The sequence below is a fragment of the Phalacrocorax carbo genome, chromosome 1 (genome assembly GCF_963921805.1).
Source record: "Phalacrocorax carbo chromosome 1, bPhaCar2.1, whole genome shotgun sequence".
Classification (NCBI taxonomy): domain Eukaryota; kingdom Metazoa; phylum Chordata; class Aves; order Suliformes; family Phalacrocoracidae; genus Phalacrocorax; species Phalacrocorax carbo.
The window spans coordinates 218769684-218795603 of record NC_087513.1 but is presented as its reverse complement, the minus strand read 5'-3'; the positions used below and the strand labels follow the sequence as shown (position 1 = coordinate 218795603).

Here is a 25920-nt window from a genome sequence, read left to right as displayed (position 1 = left end):
GTGTCTGGAGTACTGCATCCAGTTCTGGGCTCCTCAGTTCAAGAAAGACAGGGAACTACTGGAGGGAGTTCAGCAGAGAGCTACCAAGATGATCAGGGGACTGGAGCATCTCTCTGTACTGAAAGAATGGTCAGGCACTGGAACAGGCTGCCCAGAGAGGTGGTGGACTCACCAGCCCTGGAGGTGTTAAAAAACACATAGACATGGTACTTCAGGGCATGGTTTAGGAGGCATGGTAGTGTTGGGTTTAAGGTTGGACTTGGTGATCCTGGAGGTCTTTTCCAACCTTAATAATTCTATGATTCCATGTCACAAGTGCTACGCTTCCTTCCTATTCAGTGTCTCTACACATCTTCCACTCCACAAATTACAGTCTCAAAATGTCAGTTCTATAGGGAACAGTCAGTATGCATATTTCTAACTGGGACCAATAAAATACTCAAACCCCACCTGGATGCATTTCTGTGCTCCCTGCTCAAGCAGGGGGCTTGGACAAGATGATCTCCAGAGGTCCCTTCCAAAACCTACCATTCTGTGATTCTGTAAAGGAGAAGCCTTGACTCCTACAGGTGATGCAGCTGAGGACCCCATTGTGGGGCTGTGCTTCTCCATCCATCCCTGACTCTGGGGAACTAAGAGCTTTCTGGTGCCTTAGCTCCACTCTTCCCTCCTGCCTTGCTGGGGGACTAGGAGGAGGACATGAAATAACAAGGCCTCAATGCCCATCTTTGTCCTCCCAGCTCTTCATGCGGTGGGGAGAAACACACCTGCCCAGCACCTGCCCTCCTTCCCTCACAGCAGTCATAACTCCCTAAGACTGTGCTCAGGTTTCTTTCTGCCTAACTCTGAGCCATCCTGCCGCTCTTCTTTGTCATCCACTTCTGCTCTTTTTTGGCCACAGCATGTCTAGCTGCGGTAGGTGCAGAGTACACAAGTGACGTCTTCTCACCAAACCTGCAGGGAAGAAGGGACAGGTCACAGCTGCTGCCTCATAATGATCTGGGGTGTAGTGCAGAGCTGCTGGAGCACATCAGTTCTCTCAGAAGGATTGGAGCTGAAAGGGGAAGTAGGAGGTTCAGGACGGCCTTAGGCTGGAGATCACAGAACAGTTGAGTTTGGAAGGGACCGCCTGAGATAATCTAGTACAACCCCTGCCCCGCTCAAGCAGGGCCATCCAGAGTTGGTTGCCCCAGACCATGTCCAGGTGGCTTTTCAATACCTCCAAGCATGGTGACTCCACCACCTCCCTGGGCAACCTGTGCCAGAGCTCGGTCACCCTCATGGTGAAAAAGTGCTTCCTGATGTTCAGAGGGAACCTCCTGAGTTTCAGTTTGTGCCTGTTGCCTCTGGTGCTGGGCACTGGGCACCACTGTGAAGAGCCTGGCTCCGTCCTCTTGGTGTCCTCTTTCATGTACGGATGACATAGCCCCTGAGCCTTCTCTTCTCCAGGCTGAACAGTCCCAGCTCCCTCAGCCTTTCTTCATAGGCAAGATGCTCCAGTCCCTTCATCATCTTCATGGCCCTTCACTAGACTCTCTGGGCCCAGCATTCCAGTTGCAGCCTCACCGGTGCTGAGTAGAGCAGAGGGAAAGGATCATCTCCCTCAACCAGCTGGCAACACTCCTCCAGGATTCCGTTTGTCTTCATTGCAGCAAGGGCACATCGCTGTCTCATGTTCAACTTGGTGTCCACCAGGAGCTCCAGGTGCTTTTCTGCCAAGCTGCTTTCCACCTGGGTAGCCCCCAGCATATGTTCTTGCATGGGGTTGTTCCTCCCCAGGTGCAGGACTTTGTACTTCCTCTTGTTGAACTTCATGAGGTTCCTGTCAGTCCATTTCACCAGCCTGCCAAGGTCCCTCTGGATGGCAGCACGACCCTATGGCACATCAGCCACTCCTTCCCATTTGGTGTCATCAGCAAACATGATGAGGGCATGCTCTGCCCCGTCATCTAGATCATTAATGAAGACGTTAAACAGGACTGGACCCAGTATTGACCCCTGGGGTATACCACCAGCTACTTCCTTCCAAGTGGACTTTGTGCTGCTGATCACCACTTTCTGGGCTGAGCCATTCAGCCGGTTTTCAATCCACCTCACTGCTCATCCTGCCCATTCATCAACAGCTTGTCTATGAGGATCTTATGGGAGACAGTGTCAAAGGCTTACTGAAGTCCAGGTAGACACTATCCACTGCTTTTACTTCAGCTACCAGGCCAGTCATTTATCAACTTGGTCAAGCATGACTTCCCCTTGGGTGAAACCGTGCTGACTACTACCGATGATTTTCTTGTCCTTCATGTGCATGCAAACACTTTCCAGGATTAACTGCTCCATCACCTTCCCAGGGATCGAGGTGAGGCTGACTAGTCTGTAGTTACCTGGGTCCCACCTGGCACCTCCTGCTTACCCTCTTGAAGATAGGAGTGACATGTACTTTCCTGCAGTCTTTAGGCACTTGTCCCAAACGCTATGATTGAGCAAAGATTATTGCGAATGGCCTTGCAGTGACATCTACCAGCTCCCTTGGCGCTTGTGGATGCATCCCATCAGGGCCCATGGACTTATGTATGTCCAGTTTGTGTAAGAATTCACTGACCTCATCCTCTCCAAGCAAGGGCATGTCTTCCTTGCTCCAGCCTTCACCTCAGACTCTGGAACCTGGGATTTCTGAAGACTGGTCTTACTAGTAAAGACTGAGCGAATGAAGGCATTAAGTACCTCAGTCTTTTATTTGTCCTCTCTCACGAGGTCCCCAGCTGTTGGCCTGTATTTTCCCTAGCCTTCCTTTTGTCACCTACACACTTGTAGAAGCCCTTCTTCTTGATTTTGACATCCCTTGCCATAGTCAAATCCAGCTGGGAATTAAATGCAAGCAGTTACGTTTTCATGCAATTACAACGATCCGTTAGTGATTTCAGCAGAAAACACCCCAGATGTAGTCCCTGAGCCCCTCCGTGGTAGCAGCCTCTTCTATACCTATCAAAGAACCGTTCAAAACACAGCATCAGGTTTATCCCCTGGGTTCCTTAACACATTCTGTGATCCCAAGGGGCACATGCCATTTCATTTGCATGCATTACATGAAAGGAATAATACATATTTTGTCTGTCACTTTCATCCAGTTTCTTTTCCTGACTTGACATCAGCAACCTGATCTAGTTGAAGATGTCCCTGTTCATTGCAGAGGGGTTGGACTAGATGACCTTTAAAGGTCCCTCCAACCCAAACTAATCGATGATTCTATGATTTTTAATGCAGAAATAACAGTGGCATATCCCAGCCTTATGCTATCACTACACTGTGTAGTTCCTTTTGCATTTACTGCCCTACCCCTTTTCCTTCAGGCTGCCTTTCATCCTTCAGGGCTTTCCCAGTTCTCCTCCCTGGCACACAGATGGTGACTGTGCCAAACTGTAGCTATTTGTTTTAACGTTTTGTATTTTTTGTGTGCTTTTCAGTTAGCACATTTCTCCTGTTGGCATGCATTTTGCATACTAGCCTTCACATGACTGCCATGATATTCTTGAGTCTGAGTTTACAGTATCTAGATAATCACATCTCTAAATATTCACTGTTTGTCATGCATATAGACTTGAGAACTTTCTCAGTCTTTTCATAGTGGTCGCAAACAACTTCTGTAGACATGGAGAGGCTGCCCAATGTACAAAACATCCTGCTGGGGCTGTCTGTAAGGGCTCACTGACCACTTAGCAGCTGTCAGCATTGGAGTGCCTTTGTCCCCTCTCCCCCATCCTGCTATGGGGCATGCAGCACTGATTAACAACTGTCCATACTAAAAAGCTTGTCTCCAAAGTCTGTAGTGAAATGCAGCTTTTTCCTTAAGGATGCTTTTGGTTTCTGGCCCCAGACTCAGGCTGCAGCCCCGATCTCCAGCTGGATCTCCAGGTTGCCTGCTTCCTTCACCAGTACCAGGATGCCAGACTCTGGTTCAGGCTGTCCTCTCATATTGAAGTCACATATCATAGAATCATAGAATCATAGAATGGTTTAGGTTGAAAAGGACCTTTAGAGGTCATCTAGTCCAACCCCCTGCAGTGAGCAGGGACATCTTCAACTAGATCAGGTTTCTCAGAGCCCCGTCCAACCTGACCTTGAACACTTCCAGGGATGGGGGATCTATAACCTCTCTGGGCAACCTGTTCCTGTCTTTTATCACCTTCATTGTAAAACATATTTTTCCTTTTTTTCCAGTCTAAATCTCCCCTCCTTTAGTTTAAAACCCTTTCCCCTTGTCCTGTCACAACAGGCCTTGCTAAGGAGATTGCCCCCCATCAAGTACTGGAAGGCTGCAATAAGGTCTCCCCACAGCCTTCTCTCCTCCGGGCTGAACAGCCCCAACTCTCTCAGCCTGTCCTCGTAGGAGAGGTGCTCCAGCACTCAGATAATTTCTGTGCCCTCCTCTGGACCCGCTCCAAAAGGTCCGTGTCCTTCTTGTGCTGAGGACTCCAGAGCTGGATGCAATACTCCAGGTGGGATTTCACCAGAACAGAGCAGAGAGGAAGAGTCCCCTCCCTTGCACTGCTGGCCACGCTTCTTTTGATGCAACCAAGGATATGGTTGGCTTTCTGGGCTGTAAGAACACATTGTTAGCTCATGTCCAGCTTTTTATTCACTAGTACCCGCAAGTCCTTCTCTGCAGGGCTGCTCTCAATCCCTTCATCCCCCAGCCTGTATTGATACCAGGGGTGGCCCCGAACCAGGTGCAGGACCTTACACTTGGCATTGTTGAACCTCATCCGTTTCGCCCAGGCCCAGCTCTCCAGCGTGGTCAGGTCTTTCTGGATGACATCCATCCTTCAGGTGTGTCAACTGCACTGCTCATCTTGGTGTCATCTGCAAACTTGCTGAGGGTGCCCTCCATCCCACTGTCTGTGTCATTGATGAAGATATTAAACAGCGCTGGGCCCAACACAGACCCCTGAGGGACACCAATTGCCACCGGTCTCCAGCTGGACATTGAGCCATTGACCACTACCCTCCGGATGCAGCCATCCAGCCAGTTCCTTATCCACCAAACAGTCCACCCTTCAAATCCGTATCTCTCCAGTTTAGAGAGAAGGATGCTATGGAGGACCATGTCCAGGTAGATGACATCCATAGCTCTTCCCTTGCCCACTGATGTAGTCACTCCACCAGAGAAGGCCACTAGGTTGGGCAGGCAGGACTTGCCCTTGGAGAAGCCATGCTGGCTCCCCCGAATCACGTCCCCATCCTTCATGTGCCTTAGCATAGCTTCCAGGAGGATCTGTTCCATGATCTTCCCAGGCACAGAGGTGAGGCTGACGGGACAATAGCTGCCCAGGTCCTCCTTTCTACCCTTTTTAAAGATGGACACAATGTTTCCCTTCTTCCAGTCCCCAGGGACTCCACCTGACTGCCATGACTTTTCAAATATCATGGAGAGTGGCTTAGCAACTACATCAGCCAATTCCCTCAGGACTCTGGGATGCATCTCACCAGATCCCATAGACTTGTGTATATCCAGGTTCCTCAGGCAGTCACAAACCTGATCTTCCCTTATGTGGGAGGGACTTTATCCCCCTGGTCCCTATCCTGCGGTCCATTGGCTTGGGAGAGGTGAGGAGCGACATCACCAGTGAAGACTGAGGCAAAAAAGGTATTGAGTACCTCAGCCTCCTCCTCATCTGTTGATACCAGGCCACTATTGTTGTTCATCACGGGAAGTACTCTTTCTTTGACTTTCCTTTTCTGGTTGACATATCTGTAGAAGCCTTTCTTGTTATTTGTTGCATCCCTTGCCAAATTCAGCTCCAGCTGCACCTACACAACTGGGCAGTGTCCCTATACTCTTCCCAGGATACCTGTCCCTGCTTCCACTGCCTGTGCAGTTCTCTCTTGCTCTTTAGTTTGACCAGCAAGTGTCGACTCAGCCATGCTGGTCTCTTCCCTTGCTTGCCTGATTTCTTACACCTGGGAACTGAGTGCTCTTGCGTTGTATGGAACGTGTCCTTAAAGAACTGCCAGCTCTGTTCTGTTCCCTTGCCCGAGGAATGTTTCCCAGGGGCTCCTGCTGACTAACTCCCTGAAGAAGTCCGCTTTCTTAAAATTTAGGGTCCTGACTATACTCCTAGCTCTTCCCATACCCCTCAGGAGTCCAGCCTGACTCCAATCTTGACCTCACCGATGAGCTCACTTGCATTGGTGACCATCAGGGCTGGTATTGCATCCCATCAGGTAGGGCTGTCTATTACCTAACTCAAGAAGTTATCCTCAATGCACTCTAGGAATCTCCTGGATTGCCTACAGCTCACCATGCTACTTTTCCAGCAGATCTTCCCTGGCTTTCCCCTGCCTCTCCCTTCTCTTGCTTCAGTTGTTCAGTAAGCAAAACCTTAATTCCCCTCCATCAGGTTTTCCTTTGCAGCCTGCCTCTTGGTCTGTGCTGCTACACGGTGTGTCATGTGTTCTAGCTTGTATTATTTTCTTATTTCCCTTGTCTGGTGTAAGGAGGAAACAACAAAAACTGAGCATACAACCTATTTCCAAATCATCTTTAAATTGCTAGCCCATCTTGTTAGTACTCAAGAATGAGCTAGGACTAAAACATTAACTAAGGAAGGGCATAGGATCCTGCTGACCACTGCTGTCTTTTGCCTTAGTATAAACTTGTTTCAAGCCAAATACAGTGGGTGTCTCATGGCTCTTGGGAAAGGGGTTGGTTTATGCTTATTTCTTCCTTCCCCAGTGAGTATTTTCTCTCTTTGGCTACATACCACCTGAAAACTCTCAGCCTGTGCCAGCATGAGGAGGCTTTACCCTTGCTAGGACCCAGGTCTGGAAAGAGTTGTATGAAAGATAGACCCTGGACATGCTAGAACTGTGAAAACACGCAAGGCAGAAGTTCAGGAGGTGCTAGAAATGGGCCCAGACTTAGTGCACACAGTCAGTGAAGCCAAGGCAGTGCTGCAGGAGAGAAGCAGCCTGCAGACAAGTTAAGGGAACAGAGAATGAGCACACGGACATGTGTACATTCTGCTATGTGATGCTGGTGAGTAGAAGCTTTGTAAGATGTAATATATTGAATCACTGTTGTTTGCCATGTCTGGGAGTGTCACTGCATGTTTATGTGTCTGGGAGATGTTGATTCCGTTGGAGACACCTCCTGGGAATCTGTACCTGTTGTTCCGCACTGGACCTCAGCGTGCTGTGACCCCTGCTGTGGGTTATGAACAGAAGTGGGGGCGGCTGCTGAGTCACATGGTGGTACATGCATGTGGAAGGATGCTATGGTGTTGTATGCCTTTGGCTGGGTGCAAGGCTCCTGGCATCTTGTAGGGACACAGATACCTGAGGAAAATCCAACTAGTCCTGCAGCTCTTTGCCTATAAGACAAACAGGGATTTGGGGACTGTGTTGCTGGAGTCCTCCCAAATGCCTTGCATTTGCCCAGCCCCATGGCCACAGAAAAGGAGCACATGGGTTCAGAGGAAGAATTGTGAACTAGCCTGTGTATGAATGGGAGAAGAGGAGGGGGAGCATCTATTGCTGGGACTGGCTGAACTTTCTGCAGCAAATCCAGGGTGGCTGCTGCTGCTGAGTGTGCAACAGTTGTGAGTCCTCAGATAGGGATCCTACAATGTTCAAGATAAAGGGCCATATAGCACAGGGCTACACTGAGTGCTAGACAAGGAGCCAAAAAGCAGTTCTAGTACAGGAGAGCAAAGTTCTGTATAGCAGAGTAAGCTGCTTTACTAGTGTCCAATAGCCTGTGCTGGGGAAAGGGTGCAACAGCTGGGTCACTGAGTCACAGAGTAATGCAGATTAGAGAGACCTTAGGAGGTCTCTTGTCCAACCTCCTGCTCGAAGCAGGGGCAGCTGTGGAGTCAGAGCAGGCTGCTCTCAAGCCTCATCCAGTAGCATCTTGAAAACCTCCAAGGATGGAGGCTGCACAACCTCTCTCGGCAACCTGCTGCAATACCGGATGGCCCACACAGGGAAAAAAATTTCCCCCGGATCCAGCCTGAAGTCCTCATTTGAACCGACGCGGTCTCTTGTCTCCTGTCGTGCACCACTGTGAAGAGCCGGGCTCTGTTTCCTTGCTAAGCTCCCCATCAGTGTTGGCAGCTTGCTGTTAGGTCTGCAGGCTTCTCTCCTGAAGGCTGAGCAAGCCCTGGTCCCTCAGCAGCTCCTCACAGGGCAGGGACTCCAGACCGACCGGCTCAGTGGCCGCCCCTGAACTCACCACAGTATGTCAAGGTCTTTCCTCTACTGGAGGCCCAAAACGAGATGTGGTGTCTAGATGTGGTTTAGCAAGGGCTGAGCGGAGGGGAGGATAATCCCTGCCTTCAACCTCCTAGCTGTGCCCCTGTTCACAGAGGGCACGGTGATGCTGGGCTCTCCTTGCAGCAAGGGTGCATCGTAGCTTGTGTCCCACTTGCTGCCTGCCCAGACCACCAGGACTTTTGCCCTGCAGCTGCTTCCCCAGCCTGGCAGTCCCAGCCTGTGCTGTTGCGGGGGTGCTCTGCTTCCCAGAGCAGGACTTGGCATTTGTCCTTGCTGAGTTTCATGCGGTTCCTGTCAGCCCATTCCTCCCGCCCACCCAAGGCCCTCGAGGTGCTTCACCCTCCCCACGTTGGTGTCATTTGTGACCCTGGCAAGCATGCACTCTGTGCCTGCACTGGAGATGTTGAAGGAGATCTCCAGCTGAAGCTGTTAAGCAGGAGAGGTCCTGGGGCTGGTCCTTGTGGTGCTCCACTTGTGACCTGCCTCCAGGCAGAGCATAAGCCACCACCCTCTGAGCCCAACCCTCCAACCTGGTTTTGTCCCCACCCCGGCTGTCCAGCCCTCCAAACCATAATATCCTGCCTTGAACAGGAGGATCGTGGGAGACTGTCAAATTTCTTCTTAAAGTCAAGACAATTGTCATCCACAGCTCTCACCCCTTCAAGCACCAATCCCATCATTGCATTACAGAAAGCCAACAGGACAGTCAATCTGTGCTGGCTGGTTCCCTCCCAGGCTCCTCCATGTGGCCAAAAACATGCTCCAAGAGGACTCACTCCTTGATTCTCCCAGGGACCAAAGTGTGGCTGATAAGTCAATCCTTATAGAGATCTGAAGGGTGGGTGTTAAGAGGATGGAGCCAGAGTCTTTTCAGTGGTGCCCAATGACAGGACAAGGGGCAATGGGCACAAATTGGATCACAGGAAGTTCCACCTGAATATGAGGGGAAACTTCTTAACTTTGAGGGTGACAGAGCACTGAAACAGGGTGCCTGGAAAGTCTGTGGAGTGTCCATCTCTGGAAATATTCAACCCCCTCCTGGATGCGGTCCTGTGCACCCTGCTCAATGTGTACCTGCTCAAGCAGGGGGGTTGGATGAGATGATCTCCAGAGGTCCATTCCAACCCCTACCAATCTGTGACTCTGTTATTTCTCAGATCACCCTTTTGGCTTTTTTGAAGGTGAGGTACAATATTTGCTTTCCTCCAGTTGTCAGGGATCTTCCCCAATTTACCACGTTTGAAAGAGTAGCCCTTTAAGTCTATTTCCATCCACTGATGCAGCCTGTTGGATCCCATGGATCAAGTTCACTGAAGAAATCTAACTCACGCTTCATCCCAGTCTGGTAGCTCTCTGAACCCTTTCAAAAAGCATGGAGGCCTGGGAGACCTTGTTGGTAAAGACTGAGGTGAAGGAGGCATTGAGCGTCTCAGTCTTATCTGTGTCTGCTCTCACTAAATCACTCATCACATTGAGCCTTTTACTGTACTTATTGAGCCTTTTACTACCAACGTAGTGGTAGAGGCTCTTCTTAACATGCTCAGTTTTGCTTGCAAGTCTCAACCCCACTTGAACTTTGACTTCCCTGACACTATCCCTGCATGCCTGGGCAACATTTACAAATTCCTCCTTTGTAGCTTGCCTCTGCGTCCACCTCCCATATGCTGCTTTTTTTGCACTGCAGCTTACCCTAAGGTCCCTGCTTAGCCAAGGCCATTTGATGATGCGTCTCCTTGTTTTCCTGAGTACTGGGATGGACTGCTCTTGCACCTAGAATAAGCTGTCCTGAAGGCTTGCCAGCTTTCCTGAGCTCCCTTGGACTTCAGAGATGCCTCCCATGGGATCCCTCCCACCGGATCCCTCCCACATAGCAGTTCCCTGTATAACCTGAAGTTTTGCTTGAAGTCCAGTGTCTGTAATCTGCTACTGTCCTTCCTCACACCGTTTTAGGATCCTGAGCACTGCTACTTCATGGTCACTACATCCAAGGCTGCCGCTGATTACTACATCTTCAGTCAGTTCTCCCTTGCTAGTGAACAGCAAATCCAGCTGTGTGTCACCCCTGGCTGGCCTGGGAAATTGAAGTTCTTTGTGAGACCCAGGGTCTATGATCCAGAGGCTTCCCTCAGGTACTGCTGCCTCCTTGGCACACTGTGCCAGCCTCAACTCAAGGATTTCCTGGCCCAGTATGGATGTCCTCGTGTTTAAAACCTTTAGTGGATTTTTTCCTCTGTGGGTAGTTGCTTTCTAAGCCTATACAATTTGATATCACTGTGCCCTGAAGCAAGGAATTCTACATTTTTGCATTTTTGTTAAATCCTGCACTGCTGGAGAGCAACCAGTTCTGGCTGGCCCTGAGCCAGGGCACTGCCAGCACGTCCTCACAGGTTGAGGCCACGCTGCCTTGCTTGCTGCCCTGCAAGGGGGAGGCAGACTTGAAGAGAAATCAAGTACCTCAAGCCCAGGCTATGGTCTCCAGTCCATGGTTGGGTGCCAGCTCTGCACATCCACAGTAGAACTGTGGGGCACCACTGTATGGCTGGGGGATATCCTGGATAGGGGGCAGTGGAGGAAGCTGGCAATACAGGGAGATGACGGAGGTGTCACTTGGGGTGACAAGAGAAATGTGCCAGTCCTACTGCCCATGGGAACATCTGTATGGGGTCTGGGACACGATGGACCTGTGTGGGGCACAAGAGGCAGGTAGGGATGGGGTGTGCTGTGGGACATGGGAGAGGTGTAGTAGCCTGTTGCAGGCTGGACCTGGCCATGGCTAACATGATGCACAGTGCTGGGGGACACCAGTGCTGCCCTGGGCTGAGTGGGCTCTATGTGAGGCTGTGTGAAGGCTGGGCTATCCCAGGAGCATGCTCTAAGCAGAATGAGAGGACAAGGCATGGAGGGAGAGTAATGCTCCATGTACTGTGCACAGCTGCAGCAGGTTCCAGAGAAATACCGTGCTTGCAGCCAAGCAGATCTTAACAAGGCCGAAAGACAGGCGGGAGCACTGGCCCGGTGCTGCACAGAAACCCTGGCCTCATTTTGGACTCAAGCAGCATGCTTTGCAGGACCCTGAGTCTCAGTCTCCCTCTATCTCTTCAAGATCAAGCTGATTGATTGCTGTCAGAAGCAGATCCCATATGTGACAGCAAGATGCATTCATGCAGCCATTATCTCCTGATGGCAAAGGATTTCCCTTCAGAAAATGGGGTCCTACAGGTTAGAAGAGGAAAGCTGCAGTCCAGAAAATACTCTGACCATGCAGCTAGTTAATCCAGGAAGGGGATGGGTTGCCTCGTCCATCCACCAATACCAATACATAGAGGGTTTCTCAGAATAACCACCCTTTAGTCTTACAAGGGCAGAATCAGACTCAGTGGTAGTAGCAGTGATTAGAAGTAGGCCTTCAACAGAGAATGTAATGATCCATAGAAACAATTCACCATGGTTTCCTTCTCACTGCTGATCTGGCTGGGTCTCTGAACGGGAACATCTGGACTCTTGATGTCAGAACTGCAGGGTCACCACACTGCCTGCCTCACAGAGCACCCTCTGGAGTCCCAACATGGGGAGAGTGTGCTGGGCTCTGGCATCGCTGCTGCCTGATGACACAGCACAGAATGTTTTCACCCAGCGTAGGGAGTCGTCCTGCGCTTTCTCTTTGTGAACACTTCTGTTCTTGGCACATGGGGTTGCAGCTGCACATACTGTAGTCTTGGTAAGAAGCACAGCATGCACTTCGCCTCTGCACATTGTGCCTTGTGTAGCCGTGGTGGTCCTGCAAGCTCATGCAGGTGTCTTGTTCCCAGCTGCAGCCGTCGCCTTCTCTCTCTTCTTGCATAGCTTCTCCTGGGAACAGCCAGACTGGGCCCTGCAAAGATGTTCAGAGAAGTGAGAGGTGAGAGTGCTGGCTGTAGGGGCTCCATTCATACTCAGCTCTGACTCCTGCTCCCACATATTCAAGCAGCAGACCTTGCACAACCCCAAATGGAGTGTTTCCTGGACTGTCCCAGAGACAGCTTGACCCCATTTCCCTCTTATTTCTCAGGCAAACATAAGGAGCCTCATAAGTAAGCTACAGTAAAACCAGCTGTTGATCCAAGATTTGGGGTGGGCACTAAATACAGAGCCTGAGGCCTCCCTGCATTAGCTTCTAGCAAGGTTCCTAGAAAAATATCCAGACTTGGTTTAAAAATTTCCAGGAGTGGTGAATTCACCGCAGGCCTTGATGAGCCCTTTTGGTGGTTAATTATCCTCACAGCTAAAAATGTGCACCATGTCCCAGACTGCGTGTGCTCTGCAGTCTGCAGCTGGGGGTCCCAGCTATACATGCCAGCTAGATTGAGGTGTCTGCCATACCTAGCAGCTGATCAAACCCTGTGCTGCCTGTCAGAGAAGTCCCCAGGAGACATCACCCCAGCTGCAGCAGTGGTCTGTGCTGTCTTTGGGGCTTACGTCAGGCCCTGCTGAGCGTGGGCTGGCCACAGGCAGACGGCCAGCCCCCTCACACAGAACACACACACAGGGCATCAGCAGTCTGCAGGCATGCAGTGCCTGCAGGCAGGAGAGCTTGGGCTGGGGGGGCTGCACCAGCCACAGCCCCACTCCCTCTCCACACACTGGCAGAGATGCTAAGCAAACTGTCCGGCCGCCCCATACTGAGCTAACACAGTTAGCTGCTCCTTCAGGTGTTTTGTTGTTCCTGTGGTGTTTCTCTGGGCACTAGTTTAGTACCACCCCTACAAAGGAGACTAGGACCAGACACAAGTCTTCAGTAGTGGTTGTACCAGTGCTGGTGTAGCAGTGACATGACCTCTCTTGGCCCCTGTGTGGGCTTGTACAGTCAGGGTTTGTGTTAGACCATTTGTCCACAGACAGTCCCACAGCAGGGTGGGGAGGTGGAGTGCAGACACATGTGAACAGGGAACTTTTTGGTGAGGGTACCTTGCCCTGGCTCTACAGCTACATGTGCCTCTGATACCAGACTACTGGCTCCATGAGGCAGTCTTGCAGGGAAATGGCTCTGGGTACGAGGGAGCAGCCAGAGAGATGGTGCTGCACTGCATAATAGTGACAGCCTGTCTGTTTCTCCCCTGTTCCCAAAATCTGATCCTGCTCCTGTGGCAGAAAGCTTCCCCTGTGGGTATCTTTCTTAGGATGGTGACAGTCAGAGGATGGTTAAGGTGAGGAAGTGAAGCTGCTCTGGAACCACCAGAGCCCTTGGCCTGAGGTCCCTAAGAAAAATACCCGCTGCAGAGCTTGTTGCTGTACAGTGTATTAAAGCAGCAGACATGCTTATCACTTTCAGAGTGATAAGCAGTTCACTTTGAAGGAAAGAAGTTATTAATTTGCCACATAGTGCCTATTCCAGTCATTGTGGCAGCTTATTATTTTCAGGTGCATTCCCATCTACAGTGGTAGAGAATGCTACCAGCTAAAACCCAGACAAGGCTGTTACCCCAGTAATAATACCCACACGGAGCCAGAATAGAGGTAACCTGAATATGGGTTTCAGCAATGTCAGTGAGGTCAGATTTGTGCTCTCAGACGAGCTGCTCCACAGCAAAGGGACCTGGGGCAGGAAGGAGGGAGAATGTTGAACTCAGGGGGAGGCAGGTGGGTCCAATTTCCCAAAGTGCCTTCTGGCTGGGCTGCTGTCATGGCACCTGTGACTCTGAGTGCTCTGCATCTGGAGATGGGGATCCTGTTTCACGGTGCTTCTTCTGTCAGCTGCTGCAGGGTTGCGGAGCAAATACTTTGTACAGGGAGCACAGTGCTCCTTGTAGATGTGCTCTCAGCTTCTCCCCTTAGGCATCCCCTTAGACCACAGGCAGCAGGGCAGGAGAGCTGGTGAAGGTCTGTTGCAGGTGGTGCCTCCTCTCCCCTGGAGGCTGTGGATCACTGGGCAGGAGAACTGGCAAAAGGCTATCTCAGGTGCCACCTCCCCTCCCTGGGGTGCAGAGCATATAGTCTGGGGGAAGGGAGGTCCCACCTCTAGCTGATTTATTTTTATTTCCCTGGCCCAGCCGTTCTCTGTGCTTTCCCTTGTTATTCCTCCATCTCTGATGATCGGGTGAGTGGTTCAGGTTAGGGGCCCTGCCCAAAGGAAAAAGCTGTTTGCAGCCCCCAGCTGGGCCCTTTCCTTGGCGCGTGTGCAACGTTCCTGTGCTTTTCGCTCACGGGAGCCGAGGCCCCAGCGCTGCTGCTGGGAGGAGCTGTGGCTGACGAGGCCTGAACTCCACTTCACCCGGCCTGGCCCAGCTGCCTCCCTCCTGGCTCCATCCTCTAGCTTTGTTCTCAGTGCAGAGCTCCCAGCTGGTGGATGAGCCATGGGCAGTGACGCTGGGGTCAGGGGGAAGGAGCTGTTTTCTGCTGACCTGAGCTCTGCAAGGAGCCCAAGGAGGAACTGGGGCCTTGCAAGCAGGGAGCGTTTTTAATCCTCCTGCTGTGTCTGTAACTGCTAATGCAATTCTTGTGTCCCAGGCTCCAGTGGGCCCTGGTTGACACAGGGCAATCCCACCCTCAGTTACCATCCTTGGAGCCCAGGGCTGCTGGGCGCAAAGCTCTGAGAGCAGGACAGAGCCAGGGTCTTGGTGAAAAGGGGGCTAGTTTTCTTCCCATCTTGTCTTAAGCATCTTTGCAGAAAAGAGGGAGCAGAGGGCCAGGGGCAGTTGCTGTGAAAGCGCGGGTTGTCCCTGGCTGGTTGATCAAGCTGGGTGCAACGGGGATGCTTGGCTCCCCCACTTCTGTGTCCCCTCACAGGGACTGGGCCAGCATAGACTGATCCTAAGGTACCCCACAGCTGCCTGCTGCACTGCCCAAGGCACTGTGCAGCCAGTGAGCCCCTGGGTCCTGTCCTCTTGCAGGGAGGGCTGCAGAGGAAGTGGTGGCTTGTCTGGGACAAGAATCGCAGGGTTGAGGTAGTAACTGTCAGTCTGCTTTACTATGGCCAGCTTTGGGGACTGCGCAGTGGTTGTGGGCCAAGGAGCAGAAGGCAGTACTGGGTTGTGGAGGTGGTGGTGGTGATGGGCTGGGTCTGGCTGATGGTCTTCTCTGTGATTCTGGCCCTGCTCATGTAGTGCCTTCCCTCATCCAGGTGACAGCCACAGATGCAGACAGTGGCACATTTGGTTCCCTTTCCTACTCCATTGGTTCTGGCATTGGCAGTGTTGTCCCCACGCAGTTCAACATCGACAAGCACACGGGGCAGCTGTGCACTGTGCAGCCTCTGGATCGTGATGAGGGCACGTCTGCCTATGATTTCACCATCACTGCTGTTGATGGGGTGAGTGCTGGAGAGGTCACGGGGATGTGATGCTGCTGACTCAGCAGTGTGCAGGGGATACTGTTGTCTTTGCTCCTGCTCTTTGCACCATCTCTGATCTGGTCCTTCCACAGGGTGGCCTGAACTCCATGGTGTATGTGAAGGTTTTCCTGGAGGACATAAATGACAACCAGCCAGTGTTTTACCCACTGGAGTATGCTGCCAGCATCAGCACACAGAGCATGCCAGGTACAGCTGTGCTGCGTGTTACTGCCCACGACAAGGATGAGGGGCTGCACGGGAAAGTGACCTACCGTATTGTCCAGGGAAACTCACCCCCTCTCTTCTCCCTCAACAAGGACACAGGTGAGAGAGTGCTCAGGGGGCAGCCAGAGTACGCAGCAATCAGAGCAGTGGGATGCAGGCAGGTGTGAAAGCCAGCCTGAGAGTGACTGCTTGGCCATCTCAGCAGTGCAGTCTGTCATCAGGATACATCTCTTCTTCTCCCTGCCATATCTTCCTGGCCTCGGCTTCTTGAGCCTCTGGCTGTCCCTTCCCAGACGCAGTCTCTGCTGTCTTGTTGCTGCTCCCTGCTCAGTTCCTCATTTGTCCTGTCTTCCTTTCTCTCATTCATTCCCCATCTCTGAGTCACTGCGCCTTTCCTCCTGCATGCTGCTTGTTTTGCCCCATCAGGCTTAGATTCTTGTCCCTGTCCAGTTCCCTTCTCTCCCCTGCTCAGTTTACTCTCCTTCCCTACAACTCTCTGTCACACTCAGTCCCACCTTTCTCATTGGCCGCATCTGCTCTGCCTTGCTTTGGCCACCAAAAGCCAGAGCAGTTTCTGCTGGGGAGGTGGGTGCATGGGGTGTGGTGCCAGGGGCTCTCAGCAGGACAGGAAGGTGTCCTGCGCTCAGCACAGGAATCGGGGTCTCCCCACACTGGTCCCTAAGTTCCCAGGCTGGCTAGGATGAGACAGGCCTACCAGCCATCCTAATGCAGGGCCACCTCCTTTGTAGGGCCTGTCAAGGAAGGTCCTTCAGTTCTACACTACCTCTAAGAGCCTCCCCACAGCCCAGATCTCACTTGCTGACTCATGACCCTCACCCTGTGCCCCACACTGGAAGCCCTAGTCCCTCCTTTCTGTCTCCCAAGACCTGCCCTCTGGCTCATTTCCCCCAGTCCTTACCATTGCTTAGCTCAGGGCTGGGCTTAAAGTTGGGAAAGGAGGATTTGGGGAGGCTTTGCCAGGAGGGTTCCTCTTCTTTACTCCAGTTCTCCTACAGTGAGCTCCCACCTGCGATGCACATTGTTTGCTGTCCCCTTAGGTCTTTCTTTTCAAGCTTATGGTTTGGCCTGTTCCCTTGGTGCCAGATGACAGGCAGGGGTGCAGGCATAGTGCCATCTGAACTGCTTTCTTCCCTAGGTGTCATCTCCCTCTCATGGTCCCTGAGTGGTAAAGCCAACACCCTGGTGCAGCTAGTGATCTCTGCACAAGATGGTGGGGGCCTACAGGCACAGCCAAATGCCCGGGTGAACATCAGCATTGTGGAGGGCACAGTCTCGCCCCCTGTCTTTGAGCAAGCTCAGTACTTCTTCACGGTGCCTGAGGACATGCTGCAGGGTACCAGCGTGGGGGCTGTCCGGGCCCAGAACCCTCCAGGTATGGGTTTGTCCCTTTTGTATGCACTTTCCCTGTCCCAGCATCATCTTGAAGGTCCAGTAACACACTTCCTCAGAAAGCAACCCTGTTCTGGGAGCTCCATGTACGCACAGAGGCACGCACATCCGAATGTGCGCCCATGCAATTGTCACTCAACTCAGTGCATGGTCTCACAGATGTGTTTACACACACTTGTGCACATGCATCTGTGCATACCTGCGCGTGTACACAGTGCTACTGTGCACCTCCTGACCAGAGTCTGCCACAGACAGGACTACCCAACCCTGCTGCTGTCTGTAGGGAGCTGAGCACACAAATCATTCTTCCTGTCTTCATTTCCTTGTCTGCAGGTCATGCTGATGACATCTTTTATTCCATCTCCTCGGGGGATCCTCATGGCTACTTTTCCATTGACTCTGCCTCTGGGCAGCTCCGCACCAGCCTGCCTCTTGATCATGAGGCCCAGGCAGTCCTCATTCTGGATGTCCAGGCCCGAAGCGGTTCACCTCCTGCGTATAGCAACACACGTGTGAAAATCTCTGTGTCAGATGTGAATGACAACGTGCCAGTGTTCCCAGCCCCCTCTGACTCCATTCTGCTCCCAGAGGCCACAGAACCTGGGACTACAGTGTACACTTTGCAGGCCGAGGACCGTGACAGCGGTGCCAATGGTCAGGTGAATTTCGAGTTGCTGTCAGGTGGTGATGGCACCTTCAGTGTGGAGCGCTCCTCGGGGGCTGTGCGACTGATCGGGGCCCTGCAATATGAAGCCAGCACAGCCTACAGGCTGGCCATTGTGGCCCGAGACAGCGGCGTTCCCCAGCTCAGCTCCACGTTCACGCTGCTGGTGCACGTGCAAGCCGAGCATGACAATGGGCCCATCTTTGACACACTCACCTACCGCGTGGAGGTGCGGGAAGGTGTGCCTGTCTCCACCCGCTTCCTGCAGGTGCGGGCCCTGGCACACGATGCAGAATCCGCAACCCTTACCTACCACTTGCGTGCAGATGGGGATGCTGCCAGCTTTGGCATCATGCCTGAGAGTGGTTGGCTGTATGTCAAGAGCGCACTGGACCGGGAGACACGGGACCTGTATGTGCTCACAGTGCTGGCCTCAGCAGGAGGCAGTGGTGCAGGGGGAGAAGCCCGGAAAACAGGCACCAGCACTGTACGGATCAGCATCACTGATGAGAATGACAACAGCCCCCGGCTGAGCGAGGAGCGTTACTTCTTCACTGTTCCTGAGAATCAGGCTCCTGGTAGCAGTGTGGGGAGGGTGATGGCAAGTGACCGGGATGCTGGGCAGAACAGCCGGCTCACCTACCGCCTGCTCCAGCACGATCCCGGCTTCCTTATCCACACACAGACAGGTGAGAAACTTCCTGGCTTCCTAGGCTGGGGCTGGCTGGGGAGAAAGTCCAGGGCAGGTCAGAAGTGATGCAGGCCAGGCCAGCACTGCAACAGAATATTCATGTTCCTACTCCTGCTGTGCTGGGCTCTCCAGGAACATACCTGAGCACAGGCTCTTCTCTAAAGGGGTTTTTGGGCTGAGCTGTGTCCCCACTTCTCCCCCACAGGGGAACTCAGCACCAAGCATAGCCTGGACCGGGAGCAGCAGTCCAGCTACCAGCTCTTGGTGATTGTGCAGGATGGGGGAGCACCACCCCGCAGTGCCACAGGAACCATCTATGTCACTGTACTGGATGAGAATGACAACGCTCCTGCTTTCCTTCATGTGGCCAGTGGTCAGGAACTGCCTGTGCAGGTAGGGGCAGCAGGCTGGAGCCCTCCTGAGGCAGGGGTGTGATAGCCTCTGGGTCTGGGGGCAGGCAGTTCTGCGGGGGAAAAGGGAGTGGGCAGGGGCACCCAGGAACGTTTCAGGGCGGGAGATAAGCATGTACAAGTTGCATCCATGCAGCATCCAGGGCAGTCTGGTAAATGTGATCGAGATGTGGTAAGATAGCGATGTCATTGGGAAATACAGACATCCCTGTGCACTTGGGGTGTCTGTATAGTCTGCACAAAGCAGGTGAGGGCTGCAGACATCTCTGATACCAATAGGACTGACCAGCAGGCAGAAGCTCTTGGCTCACACATACCTGTAAGGAGGGAAAATGAAAGGGAGCTCTAAACCTGACCCAGCGGAGCCAAGGGTAAAACGCTTGCAAGCAGGGAGACAGAGGGTGCTGTTAAATTCTAGGTCTCGGGACTTCCAGTATAGCCACTTGGCTTTCTGGGAGGTCAAGAAAGCATTGCCCAGCTGGACTTTGCACTCACAAGGGTTTTCTGAGAATCTGCTCTGGGTCCCAGCCCAGCTTTCCCTCTCAGCACTGTGTGGTGGCAGCGGTCATCTGGCACTGAGTGTGGCTACAAACTGAGTTATGTCTGTGCTGCTCAACAGAAGTGGGTGAGGACCAACCCCTACCCCGAGCCCGCTGCATCTGCTCTGCTGTGGGCCCTGTGGAGTGGCATGTATGGCAAGGGCTCACTGGAGCCAGCTGAGTGGCGCTGGCAGCAACGGAGCAGGATGGGCGGTCGAGGCCCTGTCCTCATCTCCTCTGCACAGAGTGGGGAGAACTTGCAGCTGAAAGGATGTACTTGCTCTGCTGCACTTCAGGCAGTGTGCTTAAAGCCACTTGCACTATGCTGGGTTTAAAACATCACAGCAATGGCAACCTTTCTCTGTCACAGGTCCAGTCTGAGCCGCACACCTGAGGCAGGTCAGAGCAGTCAGGACTGCATTGGCAGGTCACTGCCACACCTGGGTAGCCATCAGCACAGGACTCTGGGGACACTCTGCAACTCTAGTCAGGCCTTCCCTGTTCATTACTTTTTCCCTTCCTGTTCCAGGTCGCAGCCATCCCTTGCCCAGCCACCTTCTTGCATTTCCAGCTGACACTCACTGCTTGCAAAGCTATCTGGCAAGGCTTGGCCTGGGTGAAAGTATCTCTCAGGGCCTGGTGGACGCAGAGGAAGGCAAAGTTAGTCTCATCCTCTCTCTGAGCAAGGCTTTGGCCAGGGACCAGCTAGCCATGGCATTGCTGAGACTGCGGCTGAACAGGCTCTGCTAAATGGCATTGCTGACACTCTGTGTCTGCTGTGTCCTGTCTCCTGTGCGGGGACACCAGCAACACACTCACACAGCAGGCTCTGCAGCTGATTCCAGTGTTTGCGGGCATGAAATGCTGGGAGTGTCCTGCTAGATTTCAGGGGGTCTCTTCTCGTACAAAGGTACCACAAAAGCATATGCATCCTTCAGGAGGCAGAGCAAGGCTGGGACAAATTTAGAGTCCTGAAGGCAGGTAAATGCTATGACAGTTTTGATCTAAACAAATATTTGGGCACTTTGGTTTGAAGCTCTCCTGCTAGAAGCACTGGTAGAGAAGGGTGAAGCACAGGAATAGGCTGCTGTTAATCATGATTTAGGTGTAGAAGAAGGGCTTAGAAAAGTAAAAGCTGAATGGTAAATGCAAAGCTCAGTGATTTATTGCAGACTTGCTCAGTGAAGTATTCATATCGATGTTCATTAGGCAAAGCAGAGGGAGGTTTCTATGTCAGCGCCTTGCTTTAAGCATCAGCTGGAGGGGTATCTCCCACTGTAGGGTTGTGAGATGAGCTTGTCAAGCACGTTGGTAACACGCTGGCAGGACTAGGTGGTGTTCACACAGGAACTGCAGTAGTAATGGATCCTCCCAGGGAATGATCAGTAGGAAAGGGGAGAGGGAGCGAAGGAGAGGAAGAAGTGGTCTGTTTTCACAGAAGGGGGATGTCACTGGTGGGTGCCTAGGACTGGTGCTGGTATCCTTGCTATTCAGCATTTTCATATATCCTCCAGAAGAGGTGATTATTTGTTGATGTTACTGGTCTATTCATAGCAATAAAGGTGAGGGCTCTCTGTGAAGAACTGTGGAAGGATCTCATTTTACTGTTCAATTAGGAAAGAAGACGGGAGATTAAATTCACTGTTGCTAACTGGAAAGTGATACACATGGCAAAAAGCAATATGAATTTCACTTACATAGTGGTGGGCTCTGAATTGGCTACTTAAGTTTAGGGAGAAGATTGGGGCATTGCCACAAATGCTTTGTGAAAATGTCAGCTCAGGGCTCAGCCACAGACAAAAAGGCAAATCAAATGCTGAGTTTTATTAGAAAAGGAACAGAGAAAGAAAGAAAACATCATTACCCTACATCACAAATTCTGCACACGCTTTCTGCCCTGCCTCCGTTCCACTAAATAAGCAGCAGTGCTATAAAAGAATCAGAAAAGGACGCTTATGTGATCTCCAGTAGATAATGGTTTCGATGCCGAAAGAAAATACTTGAACATTCTTTGGCATGGAAGAAACTGCAGGAATATAACAGAGGTGTGCAGTGAATGGCACAGAAAAAGTCATGGGGTAATTAGAAGTTGCTTTTTTCACAATACAAGACCTAGGCAGCTTTATAAGAAATGACCAGGCAGCAGGTTTAAAATAAACAAAGGCAGTACTTTTTTTGGCAGATCATAATTAAATTGTGAAATCATTGCCAAAAATTGCATTTGTTCAAAATTAGATGAATTCATGGAAAGAAAAAAATCCTTCAAAGGCCGTTGAACAAAAATATGATCTGTGGCTCAGGAAGTGACTTAGCCACAGACTGCTGGAAGCTGGGGAGGTTTCACAGGAGGATTATTCCATACGTATCCCATTTCTTGTATCTTCTTTATATATCCACTACCACTGCCCAGTGCATATCCACTGTCAGAGCTACGGCAGTGGTTGAGAAGGCTCTCTGGTCTTCGGACCAAGCTGGTATTTGCAACAATCTTCTTTGGAGGGTGGACATCAGACCTGGACAAGCCTGGCTGGTAGCAGTTTGACTAAGGCTGAGGTTTTTTTGCAGAGGCAAGACTACTACTATTGCTGTTTATTCTTCTGTTTGTGCATCTGAAATGGCATTTGTTTGTGGAGCCTGTGTGGATGGTACTCATTTAACTCCTCTGCTGAGTCACTGCTTTCCTCAGATGGAGTTTCATTCCTTGTGGAAGAGGAGTGTGACCATACATGCAAAGCAGGAGCCCCTCGTATCCTGGTTGAGGGCGATTAGGGGCAGCATGGGGGGCAGACCCTGCCCCAGCCTGTTACAGAGGAGGGATTGGAAGGGGCCTCCTAAGCATGGCCACACTGAGAGGTGTCCATGCAGACACTCCTTTTCATAAACAGCCAAGCTATATTTAGAAGGTCTTCTGCCTCCATCACTGCTGTGAAATGCTGTTCCGGATTCCTTGATCTGGAAGTTAGAAACTGTCTCTTAATTTCCAGCCTAAACTAATTTCTGACCACTTTATACTCATTTGCTCTTGTGCCAATATTGTGTTTTTGCTTAAATAGCTCTTCTCTCTCCTTGGAATTTCCCTCCCCTCTCCCCAGTGTTTACAGTGTGCAGTCACATCACTGCTTGGCCTGGCTAAACAAGTCCAGCTCCTCTGGTCTCCCCTCTGGAGCACCACCAGCATGGTGCCAGCAGTTTGTGCAACAGCATTAACATTTGCCTCCTCTCAGGAGCTTGCAGTCTCTTTCCTTGGGTTCTTGCTCGGATTCCACTTGTCTTTTTCGTAAGTGCATTAAAGTGGTACCACACAGAGGTCACCTAGTACAGCTGGATCTCTGTGGATGATTTGTGTTGTGGGATGTGCTGATAAGATGTGAATTTGAGGTCTGTAACCTCAGGATGTGAATTTGATGTCTTCCGGTGTGGAAGGGACCGCAGAGACTGTGCCAAGTGGGGAACCTGCTCTACCAGTGAGGTGTGGGTAGGTACAAGGAGTCTGTGCTGGAGGAGAGACAGGTCTCCCAGCAGACATGGGCTGATTGCTGAGGGTACTCCCAAAAACTGATAGGTGCTAAGGGGCAGTAATGGGGATGCATCCATTTCTATAACTATCCAGGAAAGGTGCTTGCATGCAATGCTGTTACATGTGGTCTCTGTCAGGAAGGTGGAAACTCACCTCAGAATGTGGAGTTAACTGAGCACGTGTGTAATTAATGTTTTGATGGTACTGTGATGGTACTGTGATACAATGGTGGTCTGAAGTGCCTACAGACAGGCAGTCAGCAGTGCTAACTGGGAACAAAGGAGAGAAAGGAAAAGCCCTAAGAGTCCAGGTATCCGAGCCCAGGAAGAACTGCCAGCTGCGTTTCCAGAGATCGCAAACCACCCTGGGCTGGGTGGTGGGAACTGAGGAAACCACCTTCCATTGCCAGGGTGACTGACCTCCAAGCTTACACCTTTGCCTTTGCAGCTGAAGGGGTCTGTTCGGGGTGGAGAGAACCAGGACTGTTGTGGAGCCCTGGGTTTTCCCAGCTGCAGACACTTTGGACATAACATGGGTGAAATAGTGTCCTCCCATCACCCTGCAGCTCATTGCTGCAGCATGCCCCAACACTGCTAAGCTGGTTGTTAAACAGCGCAGAATGGGAGGAGGGCTGGCAAGGCAGAAACTCCCTTTGCCAGCTTTGCTGCAGACTTTTCCATGTTGTCCAGCCTCAGGCACAATACCCAGTCTGTGGGTCTTGCTGTGGGGGGGGTCTGTGCCTTGGGTGAGGTGCAGGGCTGGTGTAGGAAGGTGCAGATCCTGTGCCATGCTCAGGGGTTTGTGGGGGTAGTCTGAAGGGTACCCCGTGCCACTCAGCTGCTCCCTGGGCTGTGCTGCAGGTGCTGGAAGAGAAGCCATCGGGACTTCTAGTCGCCTCCCTGCAGGCCAAGGACCCCGACGAGGGTGAGAATGGGACCATCATCTACTCACTGATAGGTATGAGCTGCGGAACTGACTAATTGATGCTGCTCTCTGCCTTGCAGCCATCACCCTTGTGTGCAGATGGGTGCCCACTGCCCAAGCCCTGCCATACTGCACACCCTGCTCCATCCCAACCTGCCCCCTGCACTCCCTCCTCTCTGCCTCTCCCTGCAGCATTTCACCTTCTTTCTGCAGGAGCCTGGGCAGAGCGTTTCACACTACACATGGCTACTGGAGAGTTGCGGACTGCCACAGTTCTACGCCGGTCTGATCGTGCTGAGTACATCTTCACTGTGATAGCCAGTGACCGGGGCACGGTGCCTCGCAGTACATCAGCCATCATTCGCATTCAGGTATCCAGCACCCCAGCTCCTCTTGTCCCTGCACCATCTACCCCTCGCTCGTCTCTTGAAGGACACCATTCAGCTACTTGTCAGCCTTCCTCCCCACCTTCTCACCCTCCACAACCTTCATCCCAGGGCACCCTCTGCCCTTGCTCAGCTGTTGATCCAGCCCTAAAATCTGTGTGGAGGACTTGGCATGGGAAAGGATGGGCCTATCTGCCACTGTCCATGTCCTCATTTGTAAAGTGGTCAACAGCATTAATAGTAAGCACTTCTCTTTTCCAGAGCTGGACAGCCAACCCTGTCCTAGATATGCTTTTGCAGAGAAGACCTTAGAGGTCTCCTGCACAGAGACATTAATTCGTCCCAGCATCTACTGGAAACAGTGTTCATGACATGCAGGGTGTTCTTCACATCTATATAGCTTTGGCACTCGTTTTCTGGTGCAGTGGCCCAGACAGCCAAGTCCTTTCTCTGTTCTAAGTAATGAGCTTCCTTTTACAGCAGAGACTCCGGTTTCCCCTTAGACAAGGCACTTTCACAGTATACCTTTTCACATCTTCCTATCCCTATTCTTGCAGTTTCCAAGACGATTTGACTCTCCTTGTTTGATGTTCTGCTGCTTCTCTGTGCTGGCAGTGCCCTCTAACATAGTCAGCAAGTTCATAACGTACGCAGCTTTCTTTTGCCCTTGCACCTATCAAAAGTAAATGTCTCCTTGAGCCAGTCATCTTTTAGTCCTTTCTGTCACACAGCCATAATCATACTGTTCCTTTCCCCAGTTTAATGAGAGATCTCCCATGTGCTACTGCATCAGAGCCCAGCTAAAACCCAGGCAAGTTACATACTCCTTTGGCCTTGAGGAGAGAAACACTGTGTTAGCCTGGCATATCTGTCTTTAGCCATTCCATAATACGTTTTATACCATTTGCTTTTTATATGTCTGTAACTGTTCTTGTCATTAAAGTTGTTCTACAGCCTTCAAAGTGTTGGGGCCAGGCTGGCAGGATGGTTGTCCCTGAAGTGCTTGTTTGCATCCCTATAATGAAGCTATTTGCTTGACAGTCACTAGCTTTGATACCCCTCCAGGCTGACAGTTTTGCTGTATTCTCTTTTTTCCCAGCTCCTTAACATGAGTGCACTGAGTTCTTCAACACATTTTCCCTTCAGATAACACTATTGCTTTTCATGCATCCTCTGTCCCATTCTCAGGTGCACCTCACCCCCAAATTAACTTCAGTATCTTTAATAAAAGTAGTGATAGTATTTATTTATCTTTTGGTCATCCTGGGTTATCTTTCTTCTCTGTACATCTTATCTGGATGAGTGTTACCTCTCTTCTTGCCCACTCTTGCTTATGTTTTGCAGAATTGTTTCTGCTGGTGTCTGTTGCCATTGCAGTGTGTAACAATCACAGAATCACTGGCTCCCAGAATGGTTGAAGCAGGAAGGCACCTCGAGAGGTCTTGTCCAACCACCCTGCTCAAGCAGGGCCACCCAGAGTCAGTTGTCCAGGACCATGTCCAGGTGGCTTTTGACTGTCTCCAAGGATGGAGACTGCACCACCTCTCTGGGTAATCTGTGCCAGAGTTCGGTCACCCTTGCAG

At 51.5% G+C, this 25920-nt stretch overlaps 1 protein-coding gene across 5 annotated transcripts in view; it reads left to right on the top strand.

Moving 5' to 3' along the window:
- The window catches only part of DCHS1 (dachsous cadherin-related 1), a 98782-nt gene that overhangs the window by 53672 nt on the left and 19190 nt on the right, over positions 1-25920 (top strand). For all 5 annotated transcript variants that reach the window (XM_064441693.1, XM_064441692.1, XM_064441690.1 and 2 more), the window contains 7 exons: positions 15362-15550; positions 15664-15895; positions 16953-17189; positions 17540-18559; positions 18767-18954; positions 23888-23984; positions 24165-24322. In XM_064441693.1, coding sequence (XP_064297763.1) covers positions 15362-15550; positions 15664-15895; positions 16953-17189; positions 17540-18559; positions 18767-18954; positions 23888-23984; positions 24165-24322 — 2121 coding nt within the window. The remainder of the gene's footprint in view (positions 1-15361; positions 15551-15663; positions 15896-16952; positions 17190-17539; positions 18560-18766; positions 18955-23887; positions 23985-24164; positions 24323-25920) is intronic.